The sequence below is a fragment of the Phodopus roborovskii genome, unplaced genomic scaffold (genome assembly GCF_943737965.1).
Source record: "Phodopus roborovskii unplaced genomic scaffold, PHOROB, whole genome shotgun sequence".
Classification (NCBI taxonomy): Eukaryota; Metazoa; Chordata; class Mammalia; order Rodentia; family Cricetidae; genus Phodopus; species Phodopus roborovskii.
Window position 1 is genome coordinate 2,688,061 of NW_026126540.1, and position 22,827 is coordinate 2,710,887.

Below are 22,827 nucleotides of genomic sequence, written 5' to 3' on the forward strand. Positions count from 1 at the left end.
GAAAGACAGGTGGACTGGGATTCAGGCCATAATTAAGTCAATCTAGGAACAAGGACATTTCTACTTAAGTTTAACACATAGTTATTGAGTTTCTGTTTGCCAGTTGCTAGGCATTAGGGAAATATAATAATAAATAAGATGTATTCCATATCCTCAAAGAGTTCAGAGTGGGAAGACAGACTACAAATAGATTGTGTTCTGAACTATACCCTGAGCACACTGAGATTAGCCCTCCCTCCATTGTCCTCTTATCATCTACCACAGTGCCTGGCTTATTTTGTGTATTCCATGGAGACGTTGTTTAATAAATAGTATTAGAATATCCAGAGTGGACAGATGAGGAGTATTTGATCTGGGAAAGTTAGGAAATTCTTTTGGTGATACCAAAAACTGGTCCCATGGTCAAGTAAGTTTTGGGATCACCACATTGTATCTTTCTAGAAAGAAATAACAAATATTGGCATTATGATTTCTGCAGCATTGTTCAATTTTGTCCAACTGAGTTTTTTCCAAGTGTATTTGAACATAACACTTTTACACTTCATTGCATAAAATAGTTCGGAATATGCCGATTCAGTTATTTCATGGAGGTAATTTCTTATCATTGTTTTGAATGCTGAAATAGTTTGGCTTTGGTAATGTAATTTAAAATTTTAGTCTCATCATTTTAGTATTCTGAATAAATGCTTAAATAAATTACAACTACACACAAAAATAATGTCTAGCAAGATACTTTAAATATCAAGAATTAACAGCTAACATAATTTCTCTATTCCAATCAATAAAAAGGACATTTTAAAGAACTAAGTTTTCTTTAATTAAAAAAAGATGGATTTTGGATTTTTTGTTTTGTTTTTGTTGTTGTTGTTGTTGTTGTTTACTTAGTTATTCTAGTATTGTCTTATAAACACCAAAATTTCCTGTCAACTTTCCCATTATGTGCCTCTTAGAAGTAAGGCATTGGTACTACAAGAAAAACATGATGGTTATAAAAATTTCAAATAGAGATTTTTCTTTGTAATTTGACTCAGTATTAAATCCTTTTGAGTCAATTCATTTTGTGGCATTTTCCTAAAAAGATAGTCATATTAAATAAATATTTAAATATTATTGTGAATTTTAAATACATCTTTGGGGAAAATCCTGGTCATCCTGAATGTATGATTGGGTTTTTAAAAAGTAACGTGTATGAATTTTCTTTATCCATTTCCATATTATATATTTGTGTATTTTTAATTTAATAAATTGTTTCACTTCATAAATGTATCTTAGATGGCTAAAAATAGCATCACAAAACATGTTCGTTATATTCTTAATTGTTTTGACCATAGAATTAATTTTAAAGTCAAAAGGGGCATTGCTTTTTCATCATTTCCAGTTCAGAATATTCAGCATGTCACAGATGTTCATGAATAATGTCCATTTAAAACTGTTGGCAAGGAGCGCTGGTGAGTTGGCTAGATGAATTAAATGTTGGGGGGATCTGACAGGCAGCACGCTGCTTTGTGATCATTCCAAAGTTCTAATAATCTCCCTCACCTTCTCTGCCTGGCACTAATGAAAGAGAATAGGTGATTGCACCTCCGGCTATGTTCTGCGCCTAATGACTCCTCCAAAGGCAGATTTATGAAGAAAAAATTAACTTTGAATGAGGATTGAATTGGCCCTGACAGTCTGATAGACTGTGACACAAATTCTGTGGCAAAACAGACGTAGCCCTAATTGATTATCAATATTTTAAGCAAAGTGATGAAAACAAGCATTAAGTGATGAGAAAGGCAGTCTTAATACAGCAGGCAGTAACCAGGACACAAGAGAGCCTTTGGGGAGCTCTGCCCTGATTGCTATTACTGAATTTACCTGTCAATTTTTACCTTTGCTTCCCAGTAGCCATTATCCCTCTTTGGTATACTTTTCCCCCTTAAAGATCTATGACTAGAATGCTAATCTTTCTAATAAGACTTACGAAGCTATCTATAGTCTTTCACTCTGGAGTACTTTATTCAATATTTAGGTCATTCAGAATTGAGATTAAATTTCATAGACTTAAGACAAACTGGGAACTTTTTGAAATTTTAGATAACAAGCTGCTTTCACATGCTTTTCTAAATTTATTTTTTCTATCCATAAAATATATGCTAGCCAAAATAATACATGTCACATATTTCATGAGGTGAGGCATCATTTTATATGACGTGTTAACATTAGCTTCATCTTTAGTCTTACGGAAAAAATTAAAATATTTTTCTAAATTAATATGAATATTAATTATGTATTATATATGAAGAAGGCACAAGGACAAAATATATACATTATTTTGAAGTTTAACAGCAAAAATGTTAAATGTAAATACTAATTGTCCATAAAGTGTTCCACAAGGTAATTTATTCATTTTGGAAAGTTATAAACCTTTACTGTTACAGGTTATAGCTATTCCTTTATAATAAAAGCATAGAAAAATGTTATTAAAATTCTGAACCACACTGAGCGGCTCACAAATGTAATCTCTTTATGTTAAAATTCTGAACCACATTTGGTGGCTCACACATGTGATCCCTTTACTTTAAAATTCCCAACCACACTTGTGGCTGACATGTGTGATCCCTTTACTCGGGAGGCAGAAATGGGTGGATCACTCCATGTACACAGCCAGCCTGACTTATGTAGTGAGCTCCAGGCCAACCAGGCAACATAGCAAGACCCCGTCTAAAAGTCCAAAATAAATAAGTAAATAATCTATAGCAATTTAATTCACTACTAAAATTGATGAGCCGAGAGCACATAATATAGCATATATAATATGACTGTGATGATTAAATAAGTTTTTTATATAATTAGCTTATTTAATACAAGAACTACATGCTTTTCCTTGTGTATGAATACCCTCTTCAATTTTAAATATCCATATTCATTAGTTCTATGAAACTAATTTAGAAACTTAATAAGCAACTATATATGTGTGTCTTCTTTCTCATTGCTGTATATTCTCACAGGCCTCTCAAGTTAGAAGTTACAGGTAACCTTGAAGCAATGGCTAATAGTGCATCCCTCAGCCTTTCTCAGTTTTGGCATGCAAAGGATTAGAGTTGCTTGAACACTAAGTGAAAGTGAGGAGACTGCCTGTGGTCAAAGACTCCCATCTTAGAATACCACCTCAAACCTCTTTATTCGGAGAGTTGACAGGAATATTTGAACACACCTTTACTTAATCTGCAGCACATTGACGTAAAAGCTAATAGTGTATTAAAGGTAGAGCATCACATTTATAAACCATATTATGCAATCTGGATAATATAGTCAAACACCTTAAAATAGTTAAGTGGTAGCCTACTTATATCCAGAAAGAGAATAGTATATTTCTTGACATGGCTCTTGCTAGATGAATTATCTTTCCCAAATTTAATGTTAGTTCTAATATTTGCTAAGACCATTCAAATTGTAATGTCCACTCTAACCCCACCAAAATCTAATGTTCATTTAGACTTTTTCTGTAAAAAAAAAAATGAATATTTCTTGATAGAACATGTTATCAATCATTCCTAGAGAGGCTAGAATGATTGACTTTAGTGATATTAAAAGACCTTAAACAAGATCTTGCTCTCAGTTAACTCATAGGAGACTACAGCATGATGTAATTGTTGTTAAACTGGATTACATTAGTGCTAAAGTGAAAATAAAATTCACTGTTTCTGGTTTCTAGACCATTTTTTCGCCTGTATGCTGTGATGGCTGAAAATTTTAGTATACAAACTTGTAAAGTATCGTGCTTTTAAAATTTGTACGTAATGCTTTCACAGCTGTAAGGCATAGTTCTAGCAGCTTATACTTTTATCTATTAGCTACAGTGAGATCCATTTTATTCATTGTACAGCATCTTCCCTAAAAATATGATGGTTTATTTCAATTTTCAGCATAATTGAACAAAAATAGGAAGCCATCAACTGTAATAGTTTGTTTTAAAATGTTTCATTATTATAAATTCATTATATCACAGTGTAAGTATATTAAATATTCTAGCTTATGTAAGGATTTAAAAATACTGGCACTGGGTACTTAGTCCACTGTCATCCACATTGTTAACATTCCAACAGACATCAGGAAAGGAAAGATAAATTATTCTTGTTGCGCCATCTAGTGAAACCTAGATGTTTTAATTTACCACTAAATCTAACCTGCAGCAGACTGTTACCTCCTACTCATTTTAATGATTAAAAAACTCACAGAGAAAATACAAAGACCTAAGCCAACCAATACTGATGTATTCATCAAATTTTGACATAAAAAATTTTCAGAATGAAAATATCATTAGTAAAACCATAAAATACTTCTAGTCGCTTAATCTCCAAAGGTATTGACTTAAAAAAAAAAAAAAGACAATAAATAGATGGAGTTTGTAATATTATGCTCTTCTGGATGCATATCTAAAATTTTACAAGATGATGACATATATATATTCTGAAAAAGCATTTAAGATAGTTTCAAGAGATGGCATGAAATCAGATTGAAGATTTGATACAAAGTATTTTAAATATCATACACTAATTTATTGAGGCTTTTATTATAAAAAATGACATTGTGTTTATTTGGAAAGCTTGTCTCTTACAATGGATCGGGGATATTTGCAAAATAATTTGTGCTACATAAAAGCTTATTGCTGCTATGTAGAAGTGCAAAAACTGACTGATTTATAGTTTGAAATAAAACTGTTAAAGTGCTTATTGTTTCACTTGTGTTCAATGTGCTGGAAGTGAAAGTTCTCTTGCGGGTTCTTTTAATGCCATGGAAGCTACAGAAGTCTTATGTCTTCATTTTTAATACTGTTATTAAAGTCTGGAGTTACATTTTCAAAATGTGGTATGGGATAAAATAATGACACTATTGGTAGCTTCATGTTATGATGATGTAATAATGAGCACATACTACTTTAAAAGGGAGAATTCATGTAGGTTGCTCAGTCCCATAATGCCAGCAACTTGGAAAGCTGAGCAGAAGGACTACTTAAGCTCAAGATTTTGAGGCTAACTTGAAAAATCATGGACACTGATACGTATAAACAAGAGAAAATTCCTTACGTAACTAAATTTGTTGTTCGTGTGTAACTATGGGACTTGATAAATCTAACCATAGTTCTGAATATCTTGATTTGGTATTTCATTATTGTGAAAATTTGCAGTTTGCGGACTTTAAATATGTGACAGAAAGAGTGACTTTTAAGGTACATATGCATTTCTATGTATCAGTATTGACTCATAGCCCAAAATGAAACTTTTAGTAAATGAAGGACTCTTTGAAACTTGTAAGAATATCTATTTGTGTGTAGATTTATGTAAACACATATCAAATTAACATAATATTATAATTGAAAATTCAATTCAGCTATACCAACTTCATATATTTTAATATTAATAAAGTAATAATCTAGATTATCTTGTCCTAGTGTTCTGAAATCAAGATATGCTAAATGAGTTAAATATTCCTTATATTATCATTCATCAGAGCCATCTATTTAGTTGAAAAACATTTATTAAAGAGCAATTGAACTAAAACAAAGCAAATGAACTATATCTGATACTGTAATAAAATCAGGACAATAGCTGACCTCAAGAAGTTGTCAGTATAGTAGGGATAAAAACATGTTCAATTGATATTAGAAAAGTAAGTGCAGTGATCTGAGACCTAATGAGAGTTTAAGATTTACTCTGATGATAGAGAAAAGCATTAGCAGATTACAAGACATCTGAACCACAAAATTTTAGAACATTATGACCATTCATATAATAATTTTGAAATACGGAACTAAATGTGTAGTTCTTACTGTACATAGGCACTTTAAAAACTGTGTATGTATTACGTAAAATGAAAAAGTTATTGCCCAATGTTCTGCACACATCTGTGTGCACCCAGAAACACACCAAATTCTTTATGCTTGTCTTTAAGCCTTCCTCTTTTGTTTTCTATCCTGGAATTACCAGAGGGGGGGAAAAAAAAAATATATATATATATATATACATATATATATATATAATTGCTCCCTAAAATAAACAAAAATTTTGTTGTAAAGGAAAGTAAATATTAAAAAATGTGTTATTGGGTTTTAAAGTGTATAGAGTTTATTATAAACAGTACAAGAGACATATGCTTTTCTAGTAATAATTACCATATTTAAATATTAACATCTGTAAATATGTAGATAATATAGATTTTTATGTAAAAATTATATACTTTATATTACATTTACTATGGGTTATGTTTTGTTCTAAGAATGTGGCATATACTATCTTATTATTCATCCTACAACCCTTAGGCTTCAGATGAATTTATTACATTTTCAGATAATTATGAAGAAAGATTAGGATACTGGTCGCTTATCTAACAGCTAGTTTTAGGAAGAGCCAGTATTCAGGTGTACACAACTGGCTGCAGAATCTCTCTACTATATATTTCCTCTAAGTATTTCATCATAGTCTAATTATGATCATTTCATTAATAAGTAATATCATATTCTAAGAATTATCTTCTCTCTGCATGTCTCTTTTTCACTCTCTTGCTATGTGTGTGGGGGGGTGGTATCAGTTTCTGTGTCTGAAAAACTTGAGATAGATATCTGGTACAAATATCATTCTATGAAATTTCCAAAGAAATAAGCTATATGTTACCAGAAACTGGTATAAGTAACTATTGTTCTGCTATTTTGAAGCTATATGTTTTTGTACTATTATTGTTCATTTCCCACCAGTATTTCTTCTTTTGACAGTTAAAAATAGTTTGAATATTGATGAAGTGAACATTAATTCCCTGACTATTTTTGAGGGTACAAAAGTGAGGGAAAAAATGTTAAGTAATTACACTGTGATATGATGAGCTTCAAATGAGAGATGTTGTAACAGCAACAGATCTGCCAAAGATTAGGATGTCAGTAATAATATATGGCATTTCATTAGCAAATTAAGTCTCGTAAACTTAAGCTACAGAAAGGTACAGAATTGTGAAAAAGAGTGTGGTATATTTACTAAATTAAAGTATATTTTTAGTGATAGTGATAGGATAGTGAGATAGAAGACTAGTTAACATTGACTGGAAGCACCCAGTGAAGTAGGTTTTCTAAAGAAAATGAGGTTTTTCTGACCATGGTTAGAGAATACTTTTGTAGGAGGATAGGGGGATAATTTCTTTACTGGGCCTACTATGAGAACATAACACTGTTCCAGGTCCATACCTTTGAGAAGAATCATCTAAATAAACCAAGTGTCTTAAGACAAGGAGGATGAAGTGACATAGCCATTGCAATCATGTCTCAGTGGCAGAATGCTCACCTAGATAGAGGCCCTTAATATGATCTCCAGCGACATCCCCTCCCGGAAATGAGTACCTAAAATTTTAGTCATTAAGCCAATTTTAGTGAGTCTCTCAACTCTATGCTCATCCAAATCTGGCTATTGAAATATCCTCTTGACTTCTTGGCAAATTCCTTGATTCCTCCTGTGCATGCGTTTGAATAGTGGCTGTGTGCTGGTGTTAAAGTGATGAGTGGAAACCAAATCTACAAAAACTATTTTTGAAATTTAATATTGTCTTGGCAGAAAAAAAAAGAAAAAAAAAATCTGTATCAGTGCCATGTGATAAAACATTTGTCTTTGTTTTGTTTCTTCCTATATCCTAAATAAAGAAAACTTAAAAGAGGTTTGTTTTTGTTTTTTGTTTTGTGTTACAGGTGAGATGACTCCCACACTTCAAATTTACTTAATAAGATGGTAGTTGATATACAATGTGACTCTTTGAATTCTAATTTGCCATCCCTTTTACCACAACATCCCAATCTTTTGCAGAAAGAATGAAAGGAAGGAAGGAAGGAAGGAAGGAAGGAAGGAAGGAAGGAAGGAAGGAACAAATGAATGGACAGACAGACTTGCCAGGGACTGGAGAGATGGCTAAGTGATTTAGAGCATTTTTACTTTTGAGGAAAATCCAGATTCAATTTTCAGCATATACAAGCACAGTGGCTAACATTTGTCTTGTAACTCCAGTTCCAGCAAATTCAATGCCCTCTTCTGACCTCTGTGGGCACCAGGCATACATACTGCACAGACATGCATGCAAGCAAATACTCATGCTTAAAATAAATCCCTGAGCAGTGGTGGCACATGAGAGACAAAGGCAAGTGGATCTCCATGAGTTCGAGACCAGCCTGGTGTGTAAAAGCTAGTCCCAGGACAGGCTTCAAAGTTACACAGAGAAACCCTGTCTTGGAAAAGCTTAAAATAAAGTAAAATAAAATAAATGTAAAATAATACTTTCCATTTGCAGGTTATTTTAATGTGGTTTATTCCAATAAAATGTTGACTCCCTTCTTCAGTACTTACTAGCTGCATTTGAATTTTGTCCAATTCTTAAATCTCTTCATAATCCAAGTTAATCTTCTGATATGCCATACAACTAACCTCCTATCCAACAACTAATATATTAGATTCTCATGTGTTTAACACTGGCTAAGTGAACTAGAGCAGTCAAACAACAACAGAACTAATCAGTTTGGTCTCAGTCAGTCCTTGTGAACAGTATGCTAGATCCAGAATATCTACTAAGCTAGACACCATATAACATAACTCAGATTGGAGGACAGTACTTCATTCAACTGTGTTCTAGCCAGCTCCTAGTAAATCAGGGTATAAAACCTAGATAAGCAATACCACCAGCACCTAGAGACTAGCTTAAAATACAAAATTTCACAATACAGTAATAAGGTAAAATATTTATAACTTATATGTATCTGGTAATATTTCCTTAAAGTATACAGAATAAATATTGATGAAATGTTAACAGACTCTCTGGTTCTTGTCACTCAAATGTGCGCCATAATAAAGCAACAGCAAATAAATGTGTTCCTGTGAACACTAGAGGATCCTGAATTCAAGATTAAAAAATACACATTGTTTTCAAATACAAACTAACTGTTGATAAAAATTAGTGCTGGAGATGTAGCTCCATGGTGAACATTTTCTCCAGTATGCACAAAGCCCCTGGATTGTATCCCAGCATGACAAAGAAAAAAAAATGTACAAAATTAACCTAGTATTAGCTAATAATCCAGATCCAAATACCTCAGAATTTTTCATACACACCAATTCTACCTTCAGAATAAATTAAATTGGTCTTCAGAATAAACAACACCAGATAGTGTTTTTGCTTTTCTTTTTTAAAATAAATTTTAAGATATCCTTCTAAATAACTCTTGAGTTTTCAGATGTACACAAATCCTTCTGAGGTAAATTATGTATTAAATTCTGTGTTTTAAAATACAATTTTGTAGACATAGGCCACAATGGCATCATTCTGTGTCCGCTTGTACTTGTGAAGCTGAGATAGGCAGATCATTTTAGCCTCAGAGTTCAAGGAGAGACTGGACAACTTAAGATGCTTGTCTCCAAGTAGTTAATTAATTTGAAATAAAGAAAAAGAAAAATCTTCCATACCTTGGGCCAGGGTTCTGTGCATGGACAAGATCTCTATGTGGTGTTCCAACACACTGAAGCTGGATATCTACTGCCCTAAATGTTAGTCAACAAATAAAATTTCAAGCAAGAAACTAGACGTTGTAAAAATATGGACTGACTAATACTGAAGTGGAAAAAGAAAAATGGCACCCTTTAATACAGAATTGAAGGCTTGTGCATCTAGTTTGGGAGGACATTCTTACTACCACAGCCCCAAAAAGTAATCACTGTTATCTTCATTTTATTATCCTCTTAATTCTGATGTTATATTATGGTTTTATAAAGTAATTTCCCTTTTAAACTCCATAACATAGTGTTGAAAGAGAAACACTGAAAGAGTATTCTTTCCATTTCCCAATTAGAAGGATTTCTTCTGTTTGATATATTTATCTCTAAAACATGTAGATTTAAATATCTTATATCATTAAAACACTTTAATGGATGCTAAAAGCCTGAGTGCTTTCATATATGGTGTTTTTTTTTTTTTTAATGAAGTACATTTACTTGCTGGCAAAAAGTTCCTGTAATATAAATGCTTTTAAATTTTCTTATTCTTTTCTTATTTATTGTCAACCTAAGAATGTCCTAGGTTAATTCTGTTCATGATCAACAACTTGTTTGTATTCAGTTCTGTTTGGGACTGAATTCAATTGCCTTGATCATGACTTTTTTTTTTTTTTTTTAAAGGAATCCAACCTTTTTTCCTTTTTTCATTTCCATAAATGGCCACTGCTGTAATTTATTTCACTTATCATATGAAAGAATTGAACATGCATCCTCAAAATAAGCCAGTTAAGATTATGTGTTAATGCACTTTAGTGTCCATCCTGGAGATTTAGTAACCTCAGTTCCCATTGTATGTCTGGTTCTTACTCATCTACCAGAGTAGGAACTGCAGATCATTCCAAAATCTGCTCACACTAGTTTCTATCACCTAATAAGATTGTATTCTTTGTTTGTTTTTGTACTATTCTTGATCATAACAGGCATTCCAAGTGGCAAAGTCATAATACAATTCTATCAAAGTATGATGTATAAAATATGGTGTATGAAAAGTGCATTAAAACATACTTTTAGTAATATTAATTCAGAGCAGACTACAGCTCTGTTAGAGAAAATCTGTGGCCTTGGCAGTGGAGAGTTATAATCCATCAGAAGTATTAGCATTTTTAGAATAGATATGTATGGTACAGCACTAAAATTCAGCTATTGCTCTCAGATTTAAAAGTGAATTTCTCAAGTTAAGGTGACAAAAATTGTGGCATACTCTCAAATACTGAACATTTCAAATTACTTTTTGCATTTCATATACAAAGTAGTCATCTTTAAAATATTAATTCATTAATAGCAAAGCATTTTATTTCCTTTTATATTTATTCTTTGATCCCATTTGTAATCCAGTTGACTTCATAGTTAAACTTTAACAAAAGGTAAATAAAAACAATCAAATTAGTGTTTGCCATTACTGTGAAGTGTTTTAAAGTTACTGTAATAAAAACAGTAGCAGACATACTTTTGATGACTAATTCACTCACAAATTAAGGAGGAAGCCTAAAGCAAATAATTACCCTCTCAGAAATCTGTTGAGGATTATACAAAAATCTCTGTAACTGAAGGTTGTCAGCACCGACTGACATTTAGCAGGCCTGCCTACATTTCTGTTTCCTTTTAAATTTTGAAACTATGAATATGTGTGTGTGTGTGTGTGTATACATGTATGTAAAATTATATAAGTTTTAAAAGAAGCAATATTTTGGTGATTGGAAAAAATAAATTTTAGGAGAGCATCTGCACATAACTGTTGATATTACTGGCAGGCAGGATGGCTCAGCAGGTAAGCACTTCATGTACAAGCCTGAAGACCCAAGTGCTGCCTCAGGACCCACTAAAGGTAGAAGGAGAGAATCAATTCAGAGTTGGCCTCTGACTGCCACGGGTGCTGCCATGACATAGACATGCACTCATGCCACGCATGTACGTAAAATAATTGAAGGATTTTAAAGTGAATTAAAAAGTTTTCCTTATTCTTGGTTTCTGAATGTATCATTAATTATCATTTGTATGCTTTATTCCTCATTTTATAATGATACTTACCTTTAGTTACTTTTTAAACATGCTGGGGTGCTGGGTTACTAAAAAGAATAAGCATTACAAATCACTCCTTAGAATCTAGGATAAGATTCTGTTCAAAGGGAGTAATTGTATAGCTCCAGTTCCAGTACCCTGAAATGCTAAACCACTGGTCTTGGAGTGGGGTTCTGATGGTGGCATATTGACTCCAGTCGGACAGAAAGGTGATGCTTTTCCAGAAGGTAAAGGAACACAGATTGCTGAAGTTATTCTTAGTTTCCTTATCGTCCTCTGTTACAAAAAGGGAAAAAAAAAATCTAAAACTTTTTACTGCCTTTTTCAAGAGTATCACAGTAGTATATCCATATTGTCATTATTAAATTGTTTTCTTAACTCTTGTTTTTATGTTTTAGTAGATGACAGTTACTATGGCTAAACAGTTTTGTTCTTTTTTTTTTTTTTTTTTTTTTTTTTTTTTTGGTTTTATAAAATGGAAGCTTTGTAAAAAGAATTGGAAAAAAAGATACATCAGTGGTCAGGAAGCTATAGGACATCACACATTTGAAAAAAAAATAAAAGCAAAAGCTTCATCTATCAATGTGAATATAGGTGAAAGGTAAATATCTTAAATAGTAACTGGTTTGTTTTTCATCCATCTGTGACACTGGAATACTGGGGATTCTGGAAGAGCCATCAGAGAGAGAGATTCCCATTCAGTCAGCAGCAGTACAGGTACACAGCGTCCTGCTGCATCACCCTAGCGCACCTGTGGGCTTCCTAGGTTACACAGAGCAGTTACATGGATGTCTGTTTTTCTAGTGAGTGACAGAAAATTTTCATACAAAATAGGGGTGGAAAGGGGTTCCTGAAGCCAGTCTTTAAAGCCTACTTCAGGTTATAAGAATTAAGAAACAAGCCCCCCAAAAAAAAAATGTGACATGGGATAAAATAGTAAAAAAAAAATGGGAATTTGTTGTAAAAGTAAACATCTGAAATCGGTGCACATTATTAATACTGTACTCAGACATTTATATTTCCACACTGATGCTTTTTATAAAAACAGAAAATAATCATAATTCTGTAGTTTATTTTTTCATAACAAATGCACAATTTTTAATATCAATATCACTTTTTTATATTTAGCAAACTCATTCAATATTACTTTTCTGTACTTGGAGGGAGCTGATAGCCCAACAGAGTTGGATGGTCTTTAAACATGCAGAGCCAGTAGCTGTGTACATATGAAAACTGTAATGGGATTGACAGAGCTAGTGAGTTTTCAGCTATCTGCAGATGCCTCTAAGTTCCTCCGTTGATGCACAGACACCCTGTCAAGGCAGAGGTGATTGCAGTCACCTGCCTTAACCCTTAATGTGAAGCTTGACAGGAAATGGACAGCTAAGTATGCCCCATTTCTACCTTTGCCATTATCTCTTTCATAAGCAGATAGCGGGCAAACCAGTACCTGTATTTGGCATTTGCTTATGTATAGCCATGGACACTGAAGGTACTTTTAGCAACCAGTGCCTGTATTTGGCATTTGCTTATGTATAGCCATGGACACTGAAGGTACTTTTAGAGATAGGAATTACTGAAATGCAACAATGTAGCACTTCAGACCTGCGCTGAATAGAGTCATTGATCCTTTGGTGTTAGATGAACTGTGCCATTCTTGAAAGTGAGGAAGAATGCCTCAAGATTAAGGATTTTTTTCACACCAGACATAATTGCTCACAGGAGTAAGGACAATACCCTTAGGAGAAACTGTAGGCATGGTTTATAATGCCATCATCAATGTGTGAAATGTGTGCTAATAGTTCTTACAAAGGAAGCTGCCCTGGTTTTCTGTGTGGCTTTTTGTTTGTTTTGTTTTTTAAGTAAAGCATATTAAGATAAAAGCTTCTCCATAATCAGTAACATGCACAAAACAATTAATTATTGTCTAATTTTGTTTACTATTTGCTTCTTTACAGAAGTAATCTGTAAAGAACATTAACCTGGAATTTACAGGTTCTGTCGGTATCTTAGTCACTCTGACCTTATACATATATTTTTTTTGGGCCCATTTGTTCAATAAAATGTGCAAATGATAACTGATGTGGAAAAAATATTCAGACTTAGAATTCCTTGGGAATGACAGTTGTTAGTTTATATCTGTCTCTTACATTGATGTTTTAAAATATACAACAGCATTTAAATTGAATAAACATGAGCCATCCATAATAGATGCAGTAGGAAAGAATAAAATCTTGGGAAATTTTCTCAAATGTATTTTGATGACTAATCAAGCTGTGCTGGCTAGTTTTATATCAACTTGACACAACCAATAGTCATCTGAGAGGAGGAAACCTCAATTGAGAAAATGCCTCCAAATGGCTTTAGGCCATTTTCTTAATTAGTGGTTGATAGGAGAGGGCCCAATGCACTGTAGGTAGTGGCACCACCTACACTCCAGGCAGACTAGTGGTCCTGGATACTATGAGAAAGCAGGCTGAGTAAGCCATGGGAAGGAAGTCAGTAAGCAGCCATGGCCTCTGCATCAGCTCCTGCTTCTAGGTTCTTGCCCTGTTTGAGTTTCTGTCCTGACTTCCTTCAATAATGGACTACATTGTGGAAGTGTAAGCAACTTGCTTGGGTCATGGTGTTTTAATACACCAATAGGAACCCTAATTAAGATACCTGTAAAATCTATATGTATGTGAAAAGATGGGATAGATGATTCTGTGTATCTATGGTGTCATGTTTACACATTATCCTGATGTGTAACCCTATCTTGAAATATTTTTCTGCAGCAGTATGTATGAAGTACCGTAGCGTCTTAGTCATATGATGTTAACATAGAGAGCATTAGGAATTAAATAAACTGAAAGAAAGAAAAGTATAGATGGAAGGAAAAGTATTTAAAAATTTACTAGATGTTTTTATTTATAATTCATTAGAAAACTTGTTAGTTATAAAATATATTAGTGCATCACAAAATTTCTCCAATATCTTGAGAATATATTATCTTTTCCTATGTGAGTACTATCTTAGACTCCATGTGTATCTCTAAGTAAAGGTGATGTAATGAGATTGAAAGAGGACATAGAGAGCAGGAAGTGGTGCCCTCCATGTTCTCATTTACCAAGTAATCAATCTAGTGCTTTTCCATGCCCAGTTTTCACTCGACGAATTTGCCTATTTATTTATATACTTTGTTTAGTTTATTAATTTGAATCATACAACTTATTTTATTCCAGAGATCTTTCTACATCAATGCCTGTTTTATAATTTTCAGTAAATTTGGAGTATTTCTGTACTATAAATTATTTAGCCTCTTCCAAATTTAGATGGTTCACTTCTCTTTGTTTTTCTTTGCAAAGAGGCATATGGCCTCTATCCATATCATTAAATGTGCATGCACATTTCTATAGAACAATGTTCTCCAGGAGACTTGCCCAATGAATGCTATGTATACTTTCCATTTTGTCAAGTGAGACAATTAACCCTGAAAACCTGTGGCAACAGTTTACAACCTATTCCAGCCAAGAAGAGATTTTATTTGCTTTAGCACTAATTTTATATTTTAGTCTTTTTTAATTTTAATGATTTCTTTTTGTGTGTGTTGGGGGGGGGTGTTTGCCTGTATGTATGTATGAGCACCTCTCATATGACGGGTGGATGCAGAATCCAAAAGAGAACATCAGATCCAGAGTTGCAGTTTTGAGCTGCTGTTTGGGTGCTGGGAACCAAACCTCAGTCTTCTGATAAAGCCACAGTTGCTCTTAACCAGTGAACCATCTCTCCATCTGATGGTCTTCTTATTTAATGTGTTAAGAAAATACAAATACGGTGTTGTTTTAATTGCATTCCATTAGGTATTAGTAATCCCAAGCACATTTTTAAATTAAATTTAGTCTTTGTTAGCTTCATACATGTGTTAATTGATTTCACACATCAATCTCTCTTACTCGCTTCCACCCTTATGAATCTCTTCCCACCACAAGTCCCTTTCTTACATTTATGTGTTTTTGTTTTGTTTTGTGGCCTACTTCAATAACCACAGCAATCCCTGAGACCATAGGTGTAAAACAATCCATTGAAATAGTCACATTTATGTCTTTTTGTTTTGTTTTGTGACCTACTGTAATAACCACAAAAATCCCTGTGACCATAGGTGTGAAACAATCCATTGAAGTACAGTGAGCTCACCTTGAAACATAACTGAAGACAACCAAGTACATCTTTTAGCCTGTATTTTGCCCACTGTGTTCCTTGAAAGTCTGAGTTTTAACATAAAAACTATCTAGCTTGGAACCATTTCAAATGGAAATTTATTTTTCTAAGTTTTTCAGGTTCTTATTCTCTGATTTGTTTTGTTTCTTTTTTTCTTGTCAAAATGATTGGTCTTCTCTAGATTCCCCACTGTAGACCTGTATAGTGTGTGTTTGTATTGTGTTTATGTTCTGTATGCTGCCTTTTAAATTATGTATTTATGTCTCTGGTTATATCACTTAACTTTTTTTTCTGCCCCCCCCTCCTTGATCAGACTTTCCAAAGACTTACTCATTTTCTTGATTCTTTGCATAATTTTTTTGGTTTTACTGATTTTATCTTTTAGAGTGCCTTCTGTTTACCTTATAATTTTGTAATTCCCTTACCTATTTTATTTGAATTGATTTGGTTTCTAACAAGTTTCCTTAGAAGGATTAAAGCGTAACTTTGAATGGATAACTAAGAGGTCAGAGTTGCACAGTTAGTTTCCCTCTTGTAATTCCTCACTCTATTTCAGTATCCTCAGAGAATATGACCTCTGTGGCTTCTGACTGGAGTAATTTGAGGAGTGCAATTAGACACCAACTAAGCTTTTTCCTTTTTTGTATTGAATCCTCTTCTTACATATATTCTTGGGTGCTAATTGATGTTTCTTAGTATTCTAGAAATTTTGTAATTTTATAACAACTTTTTAAAATAAATACAGTTTTCATTTTCCTTCTTTCACAATCTGACCATTCTTGGTGCCTTTCTGGAGTTCTGGAGCAATAAATAGTCTTTATGCAGTGTGTCCTCTTTCTTCTTTAACAAGAACTTGTCTTAGTAAACATCAAGGTGTTTCTTCCATTGCTCTGACTCCATTGCCTTGAAAAGTACATTTAATGACATCTTGCTTCTGTTTCTCACCTGTAAAATAACAATGGCAGTATGCCAAGCATCTTCATACAGCTGTTTTGATAATTAAGTGAAACATGTGCAAATACGTAAGCACCGAAGTACATAGTATGCATTCAGTAAACATTAACTTTGGTCATGGTGGTGATTTTGCTCCTTGGATGTCTCAACTCTGTTCTTTCCACTACATTCAGTAAAATTTTCATAGATAAAATTTAGTATGCTCATTTAGTCTTCAGCTGTGCTCTTTCTGCTCTTGAGTTCACACATGGAGTTTTGTTTTCATGCTTAAAATGTAGTTTCTAAGATACAGTCAGTATTATCTCAAGCCTAAGGATGCTATCTATTTACTCTGATTCTAAAGCATTGTTTTCTTTATTAACTCTGATTGCAAGGGTTTGCTATTTTAGAATATCGTTGCTTATATTGCTCTTGTTTTCTGTTTCATGGAACTGATTTTTCTCAAATATGTGGCAATTCTAGGTTGGCTGTTCATCATTCTGTTTCACAGCACCCATAATCCTGACATTTCACCTCATTATAACCTGTCTTCATTTTTTTCCTGTCAGTGGCAAGATGTGTTGTTGATAAGGACAAACCAGTAGCTTATCATTCCTTTTAAGGGTCAGTAATAGCCAGCGCTTGCCTCACAGGCCTCAGCACCTCTGCACTCACTGTTATTGCCTGTGGGCAAATACTGCCTGTATCCTTATACACACACATACAGGGGAGGTACCATTGCTCAGCTGTTCCGGTCATAATTTCCATCTTGACATTTGCCCCAGGCCTGACTAGTATGATTGGTATCCACTGACTATAACCTTCCTAAAACTTCTCCTAATATTCTGAATATGAGGATATGATATCCTCATCATTTTTCTTTGTATCTATCTCCATCTGCTCTACATTTCTTTTGTTTTAAGAACTCCTCAATGTTTCTGGTACATTCATGGTGGTATAATATCAAAGACTTAACTATATATGCAAAAGAACTTCTAGATGAAGATGATTAGACTTTTGAAAAAATTTCTCTAGAAATTCCATTATAGCTCTTTATGAAAGTGTGTTATAAGTTGATACCCCATCAGTCCTTTCTGATTCTTGAGGTTATTTATTTTTTCCCCAAGGTATATAAAGTACTTATTAAAATCATTTAAAATCCTGCCTATGCAGACTATTTTAATGATCTAAAAAAGCCATAGTCCTAATGAAATTTTATAAAATTAGCGAGGATGAGATAAACTATTGATACTTGCTGTACATAACACATACTATTAATAAATAATGCCCTGCCACCCCCTCACCCTCCACCCTACCCCACCCACGCCCACACCCCTGCCTCACACACACACATACACACACACCGTATGTTACCTCTTCTGCTCCTCTGCTCCCTGCCACTCTAGTAAAACAGCCTCAGATGAGTTGTGTTCTGAAAGATTTTATTTCTGGAGGAACAACATAATATCTTTATTTCATTTCTAAGTATTTTTCATTCATTTGTTTTGGAACCATTCATTGAACACCTACTTTATTAAGGAGACTTGGGTAATCTGCTATGACAATGTGAAAATAACAGTGCTGACAAACAACATGCTTATATTTTGTGTTGTGTCATACTGTGGTGCCAGTCATAAAGAAAATAGTGCTCTTTGCAGAAATTCAGCAACCCAGATTCATTTTACTTGGGGTTTGCCTTCTTTAGGACAGAAATTCAACCAGTGGCTGGGAAAAGAAAGTGAGAGTTACAAAGTCATTTTCACTCCTTTTCTGTCCTTGCTTTTAGTTCTTCATGACTTTGGCAATGGAATGACAAATCTGTCCTTGACAGACAGATTTGGAAGTTGTTGATCAGGGAGGGTTTCACAAAAAAAGGTGGTATTTCAGCTAAAACTTCCAGCTACAGTTTTCTCAGTAAGAAAACAAAATGGGTACCCCAGCAAGAACAAAGATGTGTGTAAACCAGGCAGTGGTGGCACATCCCTTTAATGTCAATCTCAGCACTTGGGAGACAGAGGCAGAAAGATCTCTGTGAGTTCGAAGCCAGCCTGGTCTACAGAGTGAATTCCAGGATGAGCTCCAAAGCTATACAGAGAAACCCTGTCCCGGGGGGGGGGGGTTAAGAATAAAAGATGTAGTCTAACAAAAAGCCCAAGAAGGCCAGAATACAGATCCCTGGTGAGGAGGGAAGAATAGTGAACCTTGATTGCAGATTCTGAAGGGCTTCAAATGGCATGCTAAGGACTTGGGTTCAATGTCTCTAGAAGTATATATATATGGTATGTAGTACTCTGTATATGCACATGTTTCATGTGGTTCCACTGTGCCATGATTATTTGGGGGCTTTATAAAAGTATATTCATTTTGTCAACATTTTCTTTGTTCTCTAAAGACAGTGCTTCTGAGTATATAAAGCAGTGAATGCATTCCTTGCCCTTATGGTCATGTGCAAAATGCATTGGAAGGAAGGTGATTAGTAGGGCAGAATAAAATAGTAACATGAGAACAAAGATGATCTGAGTGTGACTACTGAAAATGGAAAGGAGTGAGCACATTCTAGTGATAATCTCACAGAGCTGATGATCAGCCATACTGCACAAGCATAAGAGCTGGAGGGAAATGTCACAAAACTGTGAGTTCAAGAGATTAGATGATGGGTTAAAAAGCAGGATATACTAAGGGAAGAGGTCCTAGGAAACAATAAGGGAAAGATTGTGGGTTCAACTATAAGCAAAATTTTGAAATATCTAGTGGGTAGTTCTAATGCTCAGGAAAGGGACTATGGATAGGTAGGTATATTTGTGAAAGGTTTATAGATAACTTAGGTTTTCCATGTGCTACCCGAAAACAGAAATTGAAGTAGTGAAAGAGAGCAGTCAAAACACTGTGAGAATATTAGAGCACTTAGAAAAGATAGTTATTTATTTGTGATGTATAGAATCTGTGGTCTCACACATAATAGGCAATCCCTTTACCATTGAGCTATATCCACAGCCAATCTTACAAAACAAAGAGAATATAACTAAGGTGGCCATTACACTTAGCTATAAAAGAATTTTTCATGACCACTGCAACCTGGGGGTGAGGCAGCTGTTTTAAAGGAGAGAAGGTAGTAGCAGTGCTGGAAGAAAGGTAAGCACTATGCAGAGTTTGTGAGACTCGGTGTATTTGTGGTTGAAGATGGAGAATAAAGCATTTGAACCTTAAGAACCAAGACTCCCAAAGGCTATGAAAAAGAATAGGCTTTAAAACACAAGTGAATGGGTTTATTTTATAAAACAAGGCAAAAATGGTAGTAATCTTGACTGATGTGAAAATTTGAAGGTAAGTAGAAGTAGAGATGAGGAAATATTAGGGTATCAAGGATGTTGGTTGATTATTGACAAAGAACTAAGAACAGACATCACCTATGGCTTTCCTGACTGAAGTACTACCTGACTCTAAGGATGAAAGTTACTAAATCTTTCAGTTTGGGTACAGCCAATAGCAATATATACTGTTTTATAGGGATAATGGAATTTTTTAACTTTGGGCAATATAAGTTTTTCAGGTAAATTAAATTATATACGGATGACTAGAGAAGTTCTGCTTCTTTCCACATTTACATTATAATAACATAAAGCTGTTTGGGGGTGCTGATTATGCCACACTCCTCTAATAATCAAAGAGGAGTTTATCCTGATGGTTCATTTTTAATATATATTCTCTCTAAGTGAATTCACTCATATTCCTTATGGAGGACATAGTGACCACTGTGTACTTTTTTAATAGTTCATTTTAGGTTTTGTTTTGTTTTTTTTTTTTTTTTTAAACATACTAATCCCAGTTCCTGCTCCCTCCTCTCTCCCCACTCCCGCCACCTTCCCCTCAACCCACCCACCCCTATCTGATCTTCAGAGAGGGTAAGACCTCCCATGGAGAGTCAAGGAATTCTGTCCCATCACCATGTTGAGGCAGGACCAAAGCCCTCCCCTAAAACCCCTTTCCCCTGTACTAGCCTGGAGTTACAGGCAGTTGTGAGCTGTCAGGTGGGTGCTGGGAGACAAACCTGGGTCCTCTGAAAGAGCAGAAAGTGCACTTAAGGGCTGAGCCAACTCTACAGCCCCCTACTGAACTTTTTATAATTAAGTTAAGCCAGGTTTTGTCCAGGAGCTTAAAATAAACTAACACATACTAAGAAAAAAGTGGATTATCCATATTATTTCAACAAAATTCACAGGATTCTTTATTTACATGCATACCCAAATACTTGAGAATCTTGATTGACAGTATGAAGATGAATTACATAAAATATTTAACCACAGCACCAGAACCATTTTCAGTTTTTTAAAAGCATACAAAATAATATTCCAATGAATTGTCCATGTATAGCAACAAATCAGTAAGAAAGGACAAACCAGCATAGTCAAATAGATAAATCAGATTTAGGCAGGCTACTTTATTGAATTTAAATTGTGCCCGGTTGGCCCAAGAGTTATATATAAGCAATCCATCTTACGTTGTTAATGGAGGCTCTTGAAATGCACCTGATGTTTGCATTATTAAATTTCAGCCTAATGAGCTCTGCTAATACATATTGAAGATGGTTGTAAGGAGTAGAATGGGAATCTGAGCGGGATAATTTGAAAGAAACATAAGCCGAGCATTTTACATGACTCAAGGGGTATATCTACAATTACACATATAACCAAAATTGAATTTAAATGGAATTTCTATTATCCTTGTCCTTCTACCAGGGTGAATAAAGTGTAAATGAAGTAAAAGTCTTTAGAGTTACTGCTGGTTTGTTTTTATTATCTAATTTAGTAGATTTTTGCAATGATGTAAAATGACATAAAGCTTTAATGTTTCATGACTTTAAATACAGTGTAAGTATATATAAAAGCTTATAAATGGAAACAGATGTCTATGTCATTAGATATAGCACTCATAACCCCATTATGTGAGTTTTATACCTTAAGAATAAGTGTCAGTAATGATGGTAGAGAAAATCAAACTTTGAAGAAAAATTAATTTTTTATGTTACATGAATTTTCCTTAAATCCCTTCTTTTGGCCAGATTTTATAGGTATAAAGATACATTAATTTTGTATAGGAGACATATTTGCAGCAACAACTGCAGTATGTTTTTTAAAGTCACAGTTTTTAGTTGCTGTTATCATTATGATAAAGGCTGATCCAAAGTTTAATGCTGGCACGGTCTGATTCTTTTTCTTTTGACGAGGCAATACTTTTTTAACTTAATATTTCATCAACTCTAATGCTATTAGAGACTTATTTTCGCTTAGTTCACTCATCAGGCAGTAAGACGGCAATAAAGGAGAATCGCTCCTTTGAGACGTTAATGCTTCGGAATAAATGATGTGCTAGAACAGAAATTTAATTAATTTACAGAGTATATTGATAGTCCCATGTTACTGTGCTGTATATTTTTAATCTTCTTTAACATCTGTAGTAAAGTGTTTGAAAAACCCCTGCAGTTGAGCAACTAGTAGATAATTAAGTAATAAGGGAAGAGGTTCTAGAGAGAAAAAAAGATCCTTTTTAGTAAATGCTGTCATAACATGAATAAAGCTCTATTATGATGTGCATGAAAAAGAGAGAACAAAGCTCCACCTAATCTGATACTGCAGCACAGATACTGCAAGTTTCTTATAGATCAAATTTGAGTCCTCCAAACACTGGTAAATCAACTGGCTTTTAATAACCAACTGTTTTTCCAAATTCATATGTCATGATTTAACTTCACATTCCTCAATTTCATTTTCTTTTTTTTACAAAGGATATTTGAACTAAGAATCTGGGATTATAAATAAGTATTCTGGATATAAATTCTGAATGGAGAATACAAATATGTACTTTTAATTCATAACTGCCATATTTCTTTCTTATGACAATTTCATGGAAATAAACATTAAATTTCTGTTTCCTTTGCCCACTGTTCTCATTTACAAGATATACACAAAATAAATGCAGGAAATTTTGTTGTTTTCTTACAGCAAAAGCTGATGAAGCATTAAAAGCCAAAGAAAGGAATGAAGAAGAAGCAAAAAGAAGAAAAGAAGAAGGTAAATATATATGATTCTTTTTGCCCCCTAAGGAGTAACTATTTGGCACA

At 33.9% G+C, this 22,827-nt stretch overlaps 1 protein-coding gene across 1 annotated transcript in view; it reads left to right on the plus strand.

The window, feature by feature from the left end:
* Rsrc1 (arginine and serine rich coiled-coil 1) overlaps positions 1-22,827 on the plus strand; it is a 304,871-nt gene that overhangs the window by 230,078 nt on the left and 51,966 nt on the right. The window contains exon 7 of the mRNA XM_051199552.1: positions 22,709-22,777. Coding sequence (XP_051055509.1) covers positions 22,709-22,777 — 69 coding nt within the window. The remainder of the gene's footprint in view (positions 1-22,708; positions 22,778-22,827) is intronic.